Source organism: Diuraphis noxia, unplaced genomic scaffold (genome assembly GCF_037042655.1).
Source record: "Diuraphis noxia isolate RWA-SAM2 unplaced genomic scaffold, SU_Dnox_SAM2 contig0002, whole genome shotgun sequence".
Lineage (NCBI taxonomy): Eukaryota > Metazoa > Arthropoda > Insecta > Hemiptera > Aphididae > Diuraphis > Diuraphis noxia.
The window spans coordinates 83,921,330-83,940,198 of NW_028301712.1; the positions used below are offsets into that span (position 1 = coordinate 83,921,330).

The window sequence follows — 18,869 nt, forward strand, 5'->3', positions numbered from 1 at the left end:
TATTTGTATGATGAACAAATTGAAATAATTTTTTTCCAAAGGAGAAATAAATGTAATAAAAAAATAACTGCAGTTGGTAGGTACCAGATTTTTGTCATAGCCATTTTAATATATGTATTCGTAAATAAAAAATATTTACTATGGTTTAAAAATTATAGCTTGAAGAAAAATTTATGAAATATTATGATAGTATTTCATTTTTTTTTTTTTTAAACTTTAAAGAGCGTCGGGACGTATATTAGTTATTCATAATGCTATTATGTAGGTAGTTAAAATAGTATAAATAAGAAAAGTTAATGCTTATATTTATAGCGACTATTAAAACTTATTTTAAAAATACTTAAAGAAAATATAATTTATAATGAGTTGCATTTACAGTTTTAAAAACATTTAGCTACATAGGCCAAATACAACTGATTCATAAAATATATATTTTAATGTATCTATATGTTGTATATAATATATAAATTTCTGAAAATGTAAGACAAATCTAATTTTATAGATAATTATTTGTTTATTTTTAAATCCACTAATAAAATAACTTAGTAGGTAGTAAATTATAGCAATATATATTATACAGTTGTAATGCAAATACATACACGAAAACCGCACTTTATGATATGACCAAAATCATTAATTACTTGATATGATATTAAAAAAAGTTGTGGTCCTCAGATGATTATCAACCGATGAACATTTTCAAATACTTATCAATACATACACAGACTGCGTTGACAGTTTAATGGGGTTGTCACTTTCACCCGTTAAGGCGCAACGGGCTGTATCTATACGTCATGTTTAATTGTCGCGTATTTCGTCTCCAAACACGACAATATATAAAAAGGAAATATATTGCATATCCACTTGTTTTTTTTATTTTTAATATTTTCCATTGTCAACGGAATTCCCCGTCCGAGTTTTTCATTCATTCACTGTATATATGTTTTTTATTTTTATTTTTTTTATCATCCCCAAACACACTCGATACTCGCGTCATACCTAACCCCTTTGGCCACAACTACCGTCGTTGTTGAGTATTTGTAGGGGAACACAAAAGCAAAAAGAGGGTTTAAAGGGCTGTTAAGAGATTGTGCGGGATTTTGATTGCACAAGTTGTGTTCCATGGTAAAAATGAAAGGACATACATAACACTCACTCATACCTACACAATATTATAATAGTAACCATGTCTAGTCATATACCTACATTTTTAACGAGTTGCTGTAACTGAAACGTATAAATAAGCCGTAAGAGTACGTGTGTAGATTTTTTGCTTTTATTTTTAATTAGTTTACTATTATAGGTACAATTTTCAACTAAAATAATAGTATAATATATTATTGAAACCTAATGCGATCGTTTGAAAAAATTAAGCGATAATTTTGTGTAACAAAACGTGCAAGAATTTATACCCGGGTCAGGTTATCCAACCCTACCGTTAGGATGCTTTGAAATATTCATAGCGTGAGTGTTAATGTTTAATTGTTGGTCTTAAGGTTGATTTGCGTCACGTCGAAATTTAAATGCAAATATAATTTAGATGAATTATTACTGAAAAGTAAATCTCCACTGCGTCCCACTGTTTGTACTGCCAAGTGTTTATTGCGCATGATGTTCAATATTGGTCATTCATGTTACGATCAGCAGCGGTGCAGGAAGATCATATTATTTTTAGCATTTTAATATTTTGATACGTATACGATGTGCAGCTTACGGTACATGCAAAATATATCGTACCGTTGCTACCAAAAGATATAATGGGATGCTGCGGTGGGACTCGGTTATATGCGTTTGGGAGCACAAATTATATCGACCCCGTTATTCAATTTTTTTTTAATGGTTATGATAATATTTCCGGAAATGTTATTTTATTCCGTGGACTCGAGTTTTCAAAATATTCATGCAATAGACGTGCTAAGAATCGAAAAGAGAATTGGGGGAAAAAGGGAAAGGTAAACTTTTGGCGGGAACCAGCCATGCCCATCGATTCACACTAACGGTATGGTCACGGTCCCTCGATGGGTAAAATATATCTATATTTGTATTATACGTAGATAAATCTTACCCATCGACGGACCATGTAAATGTGAATTGGTCTTTATAGTTATATATGCACGATCCGTCCGACGATAACAGTTACATCAATAATACAATACCTCAATGAGAAAAAATTCACTTCACTTAGTTTGTGGAAGTGTACAAACAAAATAGGTAACAATTTTTAGTATGATATGTTTCGACTTATATATTTTGTACTTTAGTGGTACTGGGTTAACGTATTTTATACAGGTTTCGGTGTTTTGTTCAAATGAATATTGCATGATATAGAACATGCATAATTAAAATTGATATGATTAAAAATAATGTGATGTGACTATGAAAGTGGTTTTTCCCATTAGGTCTCTTTTTAGAAAGGACCATTTAGTAGGTAGTGCCACTGCTACCATAATCCCAACAATAAATTACTAGATATCGTTTGATAGCTAAATTATACTGCACACGTACCGACTAAATATTAATTCATTAACGTTTGCACAGTATTGCAATAATCCTGACTGTTTAGGATGAAATTTGAGTATGGTTTTGGATAAACCTTTTAGCAATAAAAAATAATTAAACATTTCTCTAGAAAATTGAATTTTAGGTACCTATTCAACCGCGCTAGGTATTTATAATATACAACATCTGTTTATTGCAATGTTTGAATTATGTGCTTTCACTAATATTTATAATTATAAATTATTACGATGCGTGTAGTATTTTGTATTAAAAAACCATTAGTGTTACAAGTCGATAAATTATTTCTGAACTTAAGCGTTTTTAATAATTGGCCAGAAATTCGTATTCAAGTACTTTCATATTGTGTTAACGAATAAAATCATTTCAGTAATTATTTTAGTCGTCTGATATAGATCGAAAATAATAATCAATATACGTTGTCCACAGATTTTAGGTATATTGTATAGATATACCTAATAATATTATAGATGATATCATTATTTCGATATCATATTTATCTCGGTGCAAAAGTAATGGTGATGTATAAATAAGTAGGTAGCGCAATTGTTTTTAATAGGAAATATGATTTATTTTAATTTTTTTGATTCAAGTCGTTTTTCACTTTGACCCTGTCTTTCGCCTCCTCGTTTATCACGATAAATAATTCATTGCCTGAAAGTTATATACCACTCTCGCTGTTTGTCTCTGTCCGCTGTTTGGATAAGCAAAACAGCATCACCGACGACGGCGTTTGTAGATTTTCATTTTCCGAATCGACAGGCGCAAAATATAAATTAAAAATTCGAAGATAATTAAGTTTTCAAGGGAATTCACTTCAACCCTCTGGCTATAAAATATATAATATAGTATGTATATAATATATTTATATGTACATATAAATATTTAATATATATACGCATACACACACACATAAATATATATATATATATATCCATGTTTATATGCATATAATAATATACTATATAATATTATCGGTACGTCCAAGCGTAGCGAAATTAAAATGGTGCGTAAACCATCGCCACGGATAAATAGTCACCTAAAAAATATTGAACAATATTTTTCCAAGCGGTATTTTCGACGAACGAATGGAATATCACCGTCGACATTTTTACGAGTCACAACCACCTATTCGAGTGCAGCTAGTGAGTACACGTGTAGGTACTAGAATATTGTGTATCTATACGTGTGGGTGTCACATACATCATTCAAATATCGTTCAAGCGCTTGATTTATATACAAACCCCGGTTTTTTTGGATAAAATTTGAATCACACACACACGCGCGTACTAATTTTCTATGTGCGTCTCAATGATACTAATTAACGTGTTGGTTATGTTTATTATTATTGCCATTTGGGCTTACAGGTACATGCATAGGTGCATTGTAGTGGGGCTGTATGGTAGAAGTCACGTATAAAACTTTGAAATACGATAGAACTGAGGTAAACTCTTGTAATTATAAAACATAAACAATAGTGAAGTCCTGTTGCAAAAGCAAGGTAAATTATGTTTTTAATGTGTAAAACAGTTTAACTACAATAATATAAATCATGTTTTCCATTCAGTTAATTAACTAATCAACGTTTAGGTGTCGACAAAGTATTCATTATGACTGTACCATATTATACCTACGTATATAAATGCAATTGTCGTTTCATTCGGCTATCGAAATTACACAACGCCATTAAAAAACAGAAATATCCGTGAATTTTACAAAACGTGTTCAGTGTTCATGACACATTAGTAAATAATATGTATATAATGTACTATAAGTAAATAATAGGTAGGTACTGAGATTAAGTAAATATTTTTGTCTGTTTTTATATTTAACATAATATTGTTATCATGTTCTTATTATAATTCTTTATATCAACAATTATGTTATTTTGAGATCATATACCTACTAAAATGCAACGATATTTTTAAACATTCGTTTGTGCATTATAGTAATAACTCAAAATAATACACTACTGCAGGGATTGAATTTATTTCCTTCAATGTTGTACCATGCTATATTTTTTAACGCTTTCAGTTTTACCAGTACGAGATAATACACTAGTGAAAAAAATGCTATTTTTACCAAAAGAAAACAAGGATAACTTAAAATCGTCATTTTTGAGTTACACTAAAGTAACTACTCACAGTGCGATATGGTTATTTGGCGATGTAGTTTTTCTTAAAGCAATTTATTAAGTGCAAATTAACGGAAACAAAAAATGAAATTATTTAAATAATCCGTAATGGTTAAAAAATAATTTAATAATAAAATACAAAGCAAAGTTATCAATTATTATTATGACTGTGAGAAAAAAAATTAAAAAAATATGATTTAAATCGGAAAGCTTACTTCACGCTAATGATCGTAATTACCTATGATGATTTTAAAAACTTTAAAAAGAATATATTTCAATTTGGAAACTCAATTTCTTATAATTTTATATATATATATATTTTTTTTATGTTAAATAATCAACATAAATTATTACAGGTATTTTAAATCAGTATTGCCTTTCTTTAATAATTCACTGATTCAAATAGTTAAATCTGACGAACCTAATATTTTAAATTGTCGTGGAATCATACTGTAACTAAGAACAAAAAGTTAATGTTCAATAATTATGTGAGATAATTAATAAGAAGTACCTAGTACGTTAATCAAATTATATCACTTTGAGAACTTTGAAAATCAGAAATCGATAATTTACATATTAATAATAAACTAATCTGAAAGTAAAAACTGGCGTCTATTCATATAATAAAATATTATTTATTTATATAATTTCTAGATTGATTTAATTCCAATAAAAATTTTATAAAAGTGATTTGTATTCTTCAAATTCAAAAGTTGTTACTCATAGATAGGCAACCATTGATCATTAACAAACTATCTTATACTATTAATTGTTATAATTTGTATTAAACATACATTAATGGATACTTATATCATTAAGCTACCTAGTTAACATAATTGACTATGATTTTTTTTTAAATATTTTAATTTTAATTTATATTTAAAGTTCTTATTATAATAAAATAATTTCTTAACAGAATGTATTTCTGAAAAACGCCTATAATGGTGTTTGTAATGGCACTCGATGTTTAATGTGAACCAAAGTGTTTTACTATAGAAAAACTTGATAAAAAATACTTGACTTGTAAGTGTACAATAATTTAATTTCTGGCGGATACTTAAATTTTAAAACATTTTTATTTTCAATTGCCCAATTTTAAATAATATACTCAAATGCCCAAACACTACATGAAATGTTTTTTTATGATTATTTGGTTATAATTATAAACCTATAAATGTGCTTTAAAATATATATTTCAGTTAGTTTTATCTTTACATGAAGTGTAAAAAATATTGTTATTCATGTCAAATATGAAATGTTTTTAATTGCTTTAAGTTACAAGAAATTATTTTGACACAATATTGCCATTTATTATTGAAATTGGTTAAAATTCAGATTTTATCCTCTGCTCAAGTATGTCCATTGTGTCACTGTCATTGTTGAGCTGATGCATAAAATAATTTAAAATTCATTCTTCGGTCATTGGAAAATAAAAATAATATTACCGTACCTACTCATTTTATTATGTATATAAAACATTTAATTCGCTTATACGTTTCGTTTTATACCGTATAGGGTTTGAAAGTATTTAATGTGATAAAAAAGTACGTAATGTTAGTTGTTACACTTTGAGTAGATACTAGAATTCGATATTTTGTTATATCGTTTATTAGTTGTTTTTTATTTTTATAATTCAAGGTTTATATTATGAGTCTAAATTTATATTAAAACTTGTAGTTTTTAACGTGTAATTTGACACTAAGATATATGTTTTAACTTTTAAAAGCGAAAACTTAAGTGAAAATCATTAAAATTAATAAAATAATACGCTTAAAAGCTGAATTTAACTTTAAAATGTGTTTGTCACCTAATTTTTGTTGTAATAAGATAATAAGTTATTTTTTTAATATAATTATATAATAACAATTGAAAACTATTTTATTTTATCTTACTTTTTTTCAACTTTGTTAAGACTTATCAATTTTTATTGAAAAAGATAAGTTTATAAAATTTCCGGCTTCCAGTAAAAATTGAATCGTTTTCCAACTATGTTATGTACCTACTCGGTAATACGAATATTTTAAAAACAGATAATGAAACTTTGTGCTGTTGCACTAATTCAACTAGACGGTTTCCATTCAATTTGATTTATTTGCGAACATTTTTCTACGCACAACAAACAATTATCTAGCTCGATTAGCAAATCTAATAATTATTGCTACCGCTGGATTTAATACTTTTTTTGGCACACAACTATTTTTATTACAATTCTTATATTATATACCATCAGCTCTGGGAACTTAATCTCTCCAGGCACCAAGTAGTCGCTTTTTGTGAGTTACATTAGGCCAGAACTTCCTGCCATTCTCTTTATTTCAAATCACTTTAAACTTCCCTCTTTCCTTGATCTACCCACTACCTAGAAACCACGAGACTTTAAGCACATAATTTTCAATTATCTTTCGGTTTAATATAGAACACTTGTTTTTATTTGAACGCGCATAGAATTTTCCAATTGCGCTGCCAGTATAACACCTACATACAATTTAGGATTACTGCTTTATATTTGGCTTTTCTGACCAATGAATAATAATGTTCGTATTTTCTCACAAAATGATTTTTTTTTTTTTTTAATAAATAAAAACTTTACAGATTTGGAATTTTGATTCATTCTCACACTTTTATACGTATGATCTTTTCTTGATTTACATTCTTATCGTATTTATATATAAAATAAATTAAGTAATATGATTATGGATCGCTCATTTATGTTTCTTGAAGATTGTGTAAGTATTAGGTATATTCAAATGTTTATACAAATTGTAAAAGTATAAGAAACTGTTTGATATTAAAATGCACTAAATAAGTTAAAGAATTATTATATGAATAATATGTGATAATAATTACGTACTTGCTTTACAATACTTTATTATCTGTGGTCATCATTATAGATTTTAGATTTAAGGAGTAGTTATCTCTTAAGTTAATTGTAATGTAACATATGTTTATGCTACTATAATATGTGCCTATAGTAATTTTATTTATTTAAAATATAAAATAGTTCCATACAACAAATATCATATTAAAATTGAAGGTGATACAAAGTCATCACATTAGAGAATAAAGAAGTGAAATGACTCAAGTATTCCTACGAGTTTAAGGAAAATTTTAAAGTAACATAAATTACTAATACACGGACCTGTGAAATATTATAGGTAAAACAATAACAATTATATTGACACAAAACAATACGTGTTTACTATGTGTAGTTTAATGAATTTGTCAATGAACAGGTTCATTATTGAATATTTTTACAACTATAAAAATGTTTATAAAATAACATTAAACATCATGAGTGGAAAAGTAAATTTTTAAACATCATTAATTTAAAGTGTACAAAAATTAACAATATAAAACAATGTTTACGTTTATACAACTGTATTAATTAGTACCTAATTTATTTTCCAGATAACTATTTTTATAGTTACATCTTGTTTGCTTGCGTGACAATAAATATTATTACTGCTGAAACTATATCATATGATTAATTTAATTATACTATAGAGGACATTATTTTTAGTATTCTTGAATCATATATATTATGTGAAATATATAACCCTTATGTTTATATCTGTATATACATTTTATTAAATTTGTATAGGTTTTTTTTTTGTATTTGGGATTATTGATTATGTCAAAACTTTTTTTCAAACTTCCATTGTAATATATATATATTATTTTAAACAAAGCATTATTATCTTTGTGTTTGATATATTTTATTTTACGATAGATATATTTAAAGCTCAAAATAAAATAGTGGAATGTCACAATTTCTGTTACAACATAACAGCAGTAAATGTTAAATTCTAACAATGGAATCTGTGCGTCTTTTGATGCTCATAATCGTCAATTCAGTAGTTAAATAGAATATATATTTTATAATATATCGAGGCAAATGACGTAAATATAGAAGGGAATTTGTAATATAACCAACGAATAAATTAGCTTAACCAATGCTCCCCTCTGCGTTTACACAACCATTTAGTTTGCGTTTCAGCGTTTCTTGTGAATTTAGACACAATCCAACAATTATTATTTACACCCTGCACAAATATAATGTATCCACACAGGCGATTATGACTTTTTGTCAAGTATTTAATATTGTTCTCTGAGTAGTTTTTTTTCATTATTCAAATTTCATATAATATGTCAACAACGTTTTTGACAAATATAATAAGTGACAAATCAACGGTGTCTATCTTTGAAAATTAAAGGACGTGTTGATGTGATAAATTTATAATAATAATAACCAACAAAACGTTTTTTAATATCAAATATTTAAAATAAAATAAAAGTTATAGTCACTGTGGATGATGATGCAATTGCCTACTATCAGAACTTTATAGATAGCAGGTATCTGCAATGTCAATCTGAACTTTGATTGCTGGTGACTCTAAGATATATTTTTAATATTGAGGGACCATAGTTAGTCGGTAAAATGTTTAGTTAAATGACTTGGGTAGAGGAAATTTAAAATTGTTTTTGAATTAACGAAGACTGATTTATCCAACACATTGTGCATACCAATAAAATACGTTCGTGCATAATACGTATTTATGCACACAAGTTAAGTATGAACGAATATTTTAAAAGCTTAACTTTATTCTATGATATGCCAAAAATATCTGGATCCTTTATTTTGTCTGTTTCTTGAAGTAAATATCAAATTATTATTAAAATATGTGAGAATTTTACAGCAATAAATTTAAAAAAAAATAATACTATTCTTGGACGACAGACCAACCGGCAATTTCGGGCCGGTAGGTCATGGTCGCTTGTACGTTACTTGCCTGGAACCGTTGAAATGGCCGGCGTTGACTAGCCTGTACACTTGTAATTCCACACGTTTGTCGTACCCGGGGTCAAGCGTGTACCAACAGGAGTTCGGGCCGGACAACGCGGGAGATTTGATCTGGCCGAACGTCGAGTTTGAACGGGCCAATAGCATATCAGCTTTTATTGTGACGTTGCACACTGAAACATAAGGACGACGTTGTTAGGTATTGTAATATCAAGGACAACATAATATAATATAAAAGCTCAATAATGTTATAATAGCACCGAAGATGATAAAATCCCCTTCAATAAAATCGATACATTGGTATACACAAGTGGGCAAGTTGATGAAAAAATTAACTTAGTTAGTAGGGCAAAATAAACGTTTACATTGTATAAGTTAATAGTTAATTAACAAAATATTTTTCTTTAAAGTTTAAAGTCATTACGGAAAAGAATATTAAATTTTTTTATTTATTTATTTTTTGTAATCGCCTGGGTCACAAATTATTATAACTGTGCTACTTTCGTGTTTTTTCAAAAATAATAACCAAATATTTAGTTAAGAGTTGGATTCCCTATCTTTGTGTTCAGACAACTACCTAATTAACGTGTTTTATAAGGTAAATAAAAATACTCTCACGCTTTTTTTGTTGATTTGGAATTTACGTCCAATTCTAAAGAAATTGTTCAACTGTCTTCACTTCTACATAGTAAAATTAAAAACGAAAAACCTTATAAACCAAAAACAAGAAACCTGCAATGTCACAATTGCCAACAATACGGCTACACATAAGCATATTGTGGCTATCTGCAACCTCTGACAATCTACTCGTAGCTTCTGTAAACTTTCAACCTATCTAGACTATATGGAGGACTGGTATACCAAATCTATATTTAAAATAAACCATAGCAAGTCTTTTCAAATCAACTTTACATTGAGACTAGCTCCTCCCTTGAGGTAATTTTATAAAATACTACAATTTCATCCTCTCCTACAAATTAAACACTTTGGTTTTAAAAGATTAACATGGGCACACTATATTGGAGCTAAAAGACTTAAAACTTAAATAAAATTCAATCCTTTCAAAACATTGTCCTATGAAAATTAATAAATGCTTCCCACTACATATCAAACTATACTCTTCATATAGATCTGAAACTAAAAACAATCCACACCTATTAATAAAAGATTTCACATTCATTGTTTCTCCCACTCAAACCCATTAATTAAAATCCTTTTCTTCATAACAATCCCAGATAGCCTTCCCAAATGCTTAAAATGTAAATGGTGTAGACCTTTTACAATTTTAACGATAATATGTCATCAATGGATGCGTTTTTTAATCAATGTATTATAAACTCATGTTATCTGTCTAATATCTACTGTTATAAATTGTATATTTTGACTTGAAATAAAAAAAAAAATAATAATAATAATATATATATTTAATTATACTTAAATGCATTCTATACTATTATTTTTACTTGGATACTGTCGTAATTCATTAATTAATATAACACATTTATGGCAAATAAATTATTAAACTGTTGAATATTTATTTGTTTATTGGTGTTTAAGTGCATTGCATGTACACGATGTTAGATGATTAAATTATAAGCAATTAACTAATTAGTTTTAACTGCAGTTCTAATATATTTTAATATATATAAGTAATAGATACTTTCTCCAATTAATTAACTGGAAAAAAAATTTGTTTGTACTTTTTGCAATAGATTTATTAAATAGTTAGTTAATTAACTACCTATATTTAACTGATTAGAGAATTATTTAACTTGGTGATTAGTAAGATTAAAAGTGAAAACAAATTATACTAGTTAATAGTTTAATACTTTATGATCCACCTTTGTTGTTATATAGTTGATGATGATCCGAATGTATACTGAATAATTTATGAATCACGAAATTGACTCTACCGAGTCAATGTACTATAATATTAAATCAATTTTGGGTGTACAAATATACAAGGTGGTTAAATTATACATATTGTATTATTTTTATATAATTAAATTTATGACAAAATGTATTTTGAATCGCAACAATCTCTAATAGGTGTATATGAGAATGTAGCCACTGTACACCTAGTTGGACGTGACACACTTTTACTCACACACGTTATTTTGTTTAAGTGCAATTACTAACCAACAGTTAGTGTGGTGCGCTCTCGAAAGATTTTTCATATCGAATGGTAAGCAACGCAATTCAATAAAGCTCTAAAATTTCAAAAAATAAATTACTGGTTCATGTATTGATAATAACATCTAATGAGTTGAACATAATTTGTGATTTTGATCTCGACAATTCAATATCAAAAAGCGATTGCTACTTTTGACTACAGTTCTTTTGAAATTTAACGTTATGGTATATTCGTATTAGGTATTCAGCGACTATGTGCTATAATATACGAATCACGAAAGATAAATAAGATATAAATAATATCAATATTTGACTAATAAGTATAACAAAAAATATGTTATATAGGTATGTATTATTACTTAATGCAAATTCTAAAAATATTGATCAAAAAATTCAAACTATTTAAAACGGATTATTTAATACATAATATACAATTTATAAATTATATAAAATATATATTGATTCTAAAAACCAGAGCTATATGTTATTTATTGTTATATAATATTAGGTTTAAAGTGCACCTATACCTCGTCATTATATTAAGTTTAAATTCAATTAACTACTGTATATGAAAAATGATTCTGAGCAGAAATGGTATTCTAAGCTTATTTATAAGAATATTTTATAATTTATTAGTGGACTATAATTAATTTTTTTCTACAATAAATTTGGTCGGTCGAGATAATTTCTGACACAATGTGATAAATAAAAAAATTATTGTATTCTATATTATTATTGTTGAGCTATAAGTCAGTAGAAAGATACCATAGAGTGATAGAATAGGTACGTAGCATAAAAATAGCCTGGAATCTGTTTAAATGCGTTGACAGTAATTTTACTGTAAATAAAAATTAAAATTAAAGTAACACTGAGATGTTTTAAGTCTCTACATGAAATATTTTTCAATTATAATAAAATAACGTTATTCATTAAAGAAGAAAATATCATTATTATACGTCTGAATACTCAATATTGTATACTTCTAACACTCATTATACATGTATGTCACTTTAAGTTAAACTTTTTTTTTGTTTAATGCTAGTAATGAAAACTTAAGCTAAATTTACTATGAATGTAAGGTTTCATAGAGAAGTTTATAAATGTATAACATAAACTACAGTTTATACTAATTAATTTCCTTGATCTAAAGTTATTAATAAGTGAAAATATTTTTTATAAATAAAAAATTGGGTGGGTGGGGGATTGACTAACTTTTTAAACTGCATGTGCTCTTAAAATACTTTTGTGCGCCACTGCACTTCTTCATAGTTCATAAGTATACAATAATTCTGGGAACAACAAATTTGCTAGTCGTAATTAATTGTATTTATTATAATTTTAATTATAAAATATCCTTAACTTCATAATTCATTTTTTACAACACGAATTGGATTATGTAGGTAGGTACCAACAAAAAATATGCATATTATCTTTTCTTTGATGAAAAAGCATGTGAAAACGAAAAAAAACTTCTCTAGAACGGATTTAACTATTACTACTTTAAATATATATTTTGCTAAAGTCATATAAATTAAATAGGTCTGAATATTAATCAAGAAGTGTTCATTTTGTTATTATAGCCTTTAGAGCTTTAGAGTATTAAGTTACTTTAGGTATGATTTTGTTACGATAATTTACAAATTAATGATCATATTTGAAACCCAAAGATCACAATTTAGTCTAAAACATTTTTAAAAATAATATTTATTGCTTATAATATTTTCTACTTAAGACAAATAATAATATGCTACCTTCAATAATATGCGCTTAGGGCTTAACGTTAAAACGTAAAATATATTATTGAATTTATTACTTAAGTAGCATCAAACGAGACAAATTTGAGCACAAATTTTTTAAATCATAAACTTTAAATTGTCTTTAAGTATACTTAATAAATATTATGTGTATTAAATACTAATACGAATTTTTTTTCTCATTTAGCTATGTACTTATTTCTAAACTTTTGTTTATTCATTTAAAAATTTTAATTTTAATAAAAAACTTATAAAAATTAAAACTCATCCTTTTAAGACTTTTAAAGTTAACTAATTGATTTAACAGTTTTAAATGTTGATAAAAAAAAACTTTCTTTTCTATTACTTATAATCCCGTTAACTCAAGTCAGTTATCGTTTAATTATTAATATCACATTTTTTAAATTTAAAGTTTCTTATTTAATATATTATCTTATTATTTTACTTTTATGTCTCACTTAAATGTGTTGAATGTCGTACTTCTGAAATCCTTTCAAGGATTATATTTTATATAAGTCAAGCCTTTTCGATTTCAAGCTAAACAAATTGTGTGTTGATTGTCTTAAAATAATGGTATATTGTCATTTAAATTTTTTTTGTAAACACACTTTTAGAGGGAGTTTTATTATACGAAACGTTCGTGTGATTCAAAGATTGGAAAACTTTATTCTTAACATTTGAGCTTTTGGGCCAATACATGTTTCAGAGCTCATAAGGTATAACATTGAATTAATTTTTTTCTTTTAACCACTTAGTAATCGTCAATTTCACTGTTCCGGAATCACTCGTTTTATAAATGAAATCATGCCAACACTAAAATGTATTTTAAACACGATTTAGTCTATTTTTATATTGATTAAATAATTTATAAAATATGTAATATTCATATATTCGACAGTAACAATAAGGACAGACAAACATTGTAAATAAATATGTACATTTATTGTAATTGGATATGTCATGCCATGTATATGCCATGTAAAATTAAAAACGAACTAATGATTAAAAATAGTTAATCAGAATAATATTATATACATACGACGACCTTTAGAATAACTATTATCACTGACTGTGACAGATTTTTCCCTGGAACTCCACAGAAGTGAAAAAAAATTCAATATTTACAAAGTTGTTTCAATATTACATGTAACGCAATCATAGCGTGTTAATAGAAAAAAATGAATATGTAAACACCATATACGATATACTATATACATACATATAGGCATACATATATACATATTATATAAACATTATAAAATGTATACGACCCCTTACCAACACTACCTGCGATTTGCTGTGAACGCTATGAAACACGTCTTATAGAAATCGAGAAAATATCAAAATGTCAGCCAAACTTCAAAGGTGTTTGTCACGTCTGCGTACATATATTGTTATCATAGTACAATATTTATAATGTGCAACGGCCAACGGCACATCGAGTTGTTTGATAACGCATTCGTCCGATTTAAAATATGTTAACACTTCTAAAGCATATACGGGTGATATCTAGTGGCAACTATTTTATATTATATTGTATATTGGATATAGTAATATCAATGTTATTATTTCCCATTTTTAAATGCCTAAAGTCGTTCATTTAGTACAATTTATTGTACCACGTCAAACGAATATAATAAATACCAATTTATAGTTCTATTATTATTGTTAACATAAGTAAAAGTGTCACATTGTAGACCTGAACCGATTCTAATTATCCAACAAACCTACACCTAACCTAACCTACTTGGGTATTTATTATATAGAACAAATAACTATATAACAATAATTTATTTAATTACTTTTTCATAAAAATTTAATGTCCGACTTTGAAATTCTAGATTTGTTACGTTCGAAAAATGATATTATGTCTTATCTAGTTCTTCGATTTATCATTATTGATTTGTAACTTAATGATTTAACCCAAGTTTTCAGGTTTATATGAGAATAAATAATTCTAATTGTTTGAACGATATATAATGAGCTTATATATATAGGTACAAATGATACCTTAAAACTCTTGAATTGAACTTCGAAAACAAGAATATGTATATCTGTTTAACAATTTAAACTATACTAGTTATTTATTTAATCAAAGATGTTTATCTCATACATTTATTATTGTTTGAACACAATATATGAACATTAAAATATTTGAGTAGAACAAAATAACTTTATGTACATAACATATTTTTGTATTATATTTATTTTATAAAAGCTTATTAACATTTCACATTTGTTCAGAGCTAGTCAATTCGAATATAAATAAAAATAAATATTATGGTTCATGTGTAGAAAATGTTTTGGAATAATTATAAAAATACATATATCATATTATGTAATATTATATGAATTTTCATCGATGTAATACGATTGAGAACTCAATTTCTAGTGAAAAAATTGATAAATTCAATTTTTTCCAACTTTTCCATATTTTATGTTTTTTTTTCATCGAACGAATGAGCATGACATTTGGTTCCCGAATAGATAAATAACAAAATTAATTTGAAAATGCATGTAAAAAGTCTGATGACCTAAGACATTAGCTTAATATGAATTTTTGGTCAAAAATTTGTAATCCATGAAAAAGTCGAAGATGCGTTTTTAGATTTGATAAGCTGCGGTAGAACAATGTGAAAAAAGACAATTACCAAAAAAAGAAAAATACGAAATTTATCTAGTTCAATAAAAGTTCAGTCAATTTCGTTTGGTCAAAAACGTAAAACGTTCTCGATCGTTCGATGGTTATTTTCATATGTGTATCCGATTCTAGACAATAAAAAATTTGTAGTCATTGTTTATGAAAATAATAAATCACGTTACATTGAAATCTCAAAGTAGTGAAATTAGAAATTGAATCTATTCCAATCATTTAATAACTCTGGTCGGTTGCATCAAAATAAAATTTACATAATATCTTGTACAATATCGTACTCTGCTCATATCTTTGTATTCGGAAATAATGCACGCGTATAATAGTGTAATATAATGCACACATGGGTGGGAGGAATATGCACTGTATAATCATCTTAACACAGATTCATGTACACGAGTTGACTTGTAATATTTTTATAGGGGTTAAATACGTACGCGAATCGTAGTTCATTTTGACTTCTTTACCTAACACCACGTCAAAGTTTTTCAGTCGAGCCTCTTGCGGACTCTTTCGCAAAACAAACTGTATTCTTTTTTTTAATATTTCTAATCTAAACATACCTAAATATAAAAATATGTATAGGAACAGAGGGTTTACCTGTATATAAATATTACATTGGTAAGATTAAATAAGTACCGATTTTTTTTTTTTTACGAAAATAGTTTTTATTTTACTGTGTAATATATTATAAGGATTTAATGAGTTTATTTAAAAAAAATTTTAGAAGTTAGCCGTTAGGTTCGAATGTTCATTTCATTAGCTGTCACTATAGTATTTTAGTTTTTTTTTAAACTCACGGAAATTGGCAGTGCATATTATAGTCGTATTAATTATATTTTATTTGTGTGAATTTATATTAAAACTTGAATCTTAAAATATAATGTTTGTTAATCCTACAAAAAGAGTAAAAAGACGCATGTGAAGCATATTATATATTTATATTTAATGAATTGTATAGTTACATTGAGTAACACTATAATATATTTATATACATCACTAATTTAATGTATGGTCTATTGAATAAAATAAGCTTGCATGTGCACGTGTCATTTTCGACGATATAATCGATCAAAGTCAATGGTTTCGGTTTTCAATTTACCTCGGATTTAACATATATTATACTTACTTGAAAATGTAGAACCTGTGATAACTCATGGAAAATGAGTAAAATAATTATCTCAGCCAATGGATTGCAGAGTAAATAATTTTTTTTTTTTTTAATTAATGGCTTTCAACAGTGAATTGAATATGATTAAAAAATTTATATTAATTTAAAATATGATACAAAAAATTGCTACACTGGGATATAATATGCTATACAGTATTATACTCAGTCTGAGTTCGACCAGTTACATTATGCCATTTCCTAGTTTCGGACTACCTATTGAATTGCATTACGACTCAAAGACTCACACGAGTCTAAATTATTACTATCAATTTTATTCAATATCAATTACTAAATAGCGCACAATATTTATGCACTTATTACCTACAATATTATATAATCACTTATAGCACATTTGGCCTATCTGAGACGACAACCTCAAAAATAACTCCCGTTGTGAGACCGAAAAAGTGGTGCAGTCACATATTATTGTCATAAATTATTAAGCATAATTTATTATTGTAAATATATATTACTGGTGATAATAAACGACCATAGTATTAATTAAGTTAACAATTTCTTGACCAGTAACATAACTGTAAGAAGATAGGTTATAATGTATTGATTCTCCATCTGATTTTTTCTTAACTTAGTTTATGTATTACTGCACATAATTTACATAATAATATATAATATTTTAAATTTAAATTAACCTCATCTAAAAGGCTACAGCCTATTTGCGCCCCAGAGTAGTAAATTTTTGCCCTGAGGGATATGGACAGATGCGCCCAAAAGATAAGGTACTACCTGCCGATTTATGCCCCATATGCGCCCATTTCGTATGCAACGTTGCCGCTGTGATTCATATTATTATAGATTATATTATTATTTATCTTGATAAATACTTAAATTAATTAGATTACTTAGTAGATTACATTATAATCAACTGATTGTGTAGTTATTGTCATATTCACTAATATTTTTAAAATTTAAACAATATTACTTAGAAAATTATGAGTACTTTAATAATTATTATATAATTGTCTTTAATAATATAATTTAAATTTTGTAATTTTTTCAAAATTTTGGGTTTAAAAAAATTAGTCAATATAACAATAACTAACATTAAATTTAGGAATTCTAAGTTAAACAACACTTAATTAATTCAAGTCGTCATAAAGTCCAATTAAGATAAAATGGACTGATATTCGATAATATCGATAAGAGTGTAACATAAAAATTAAAAATAGTTAAAACGGGAAAAATAATATGTACAATAGTTTTAATTATATAAGGTAATAAGTAGTATTATTTGGTATTCCAGAATACAGTTTGGCAACGTCGCACGGATTTAACACATTTCCATTAAAAATATTTCGGGCGCAAATGGGTTATGATTCCGGGCGCAAGTGGGTTATAAAAAAGGTGTGATGGGCGCAAATGGTTTGCACCGATCTAAAACAAAATTAAATATTTTTTAGTTGCTCCACTTCATTTTATTTTAGTAATATACTAGTTGAACCAATATGATTCATAATATTGTTATTATAAACTAATGTATATAAGTGTATTTGTGTGTGTGTGTACTGAATTGGTTCCGGTTTAATTACGTACATTTTCCTTCTCAATTTTATAGGTTTAGGATCGTCAACTGCAAATTAGGATTGATTAAAAATGTGCATTAATGAGTGTTAAAAGTATATAATATATATTTGTACAATTTAAAATCATTGAGGTTAACTAGTCGTCAGTTAGGTTAGGTGTACAAA

General features: G+C 26.8%; 1 protein-coding gene across 2 annotated transcripts in view; it reads right to left on the reverse strand.

The window, feature by feature from the left end:
* The window catches only part of LOC107165700 (uncharacterized), a 206,187-nt gene that overhangs the window by 38,753 nt on the left and 148,565 nt on the right, over positions 1-18,869 (reverse strand). For both annotated transcript variants that reach the window (XM_089219355.1, XM_089219354.1), the window contains one exon: positions 9,442-9,625. In XM_089219355.1, the coding sequence (XP_089075481.1) occupies positions 9,442-9,625 (184 nt within the window). The remainder of the gene's footprint in view (positions 1-9,441; positions 9,626-18,869) is intronic.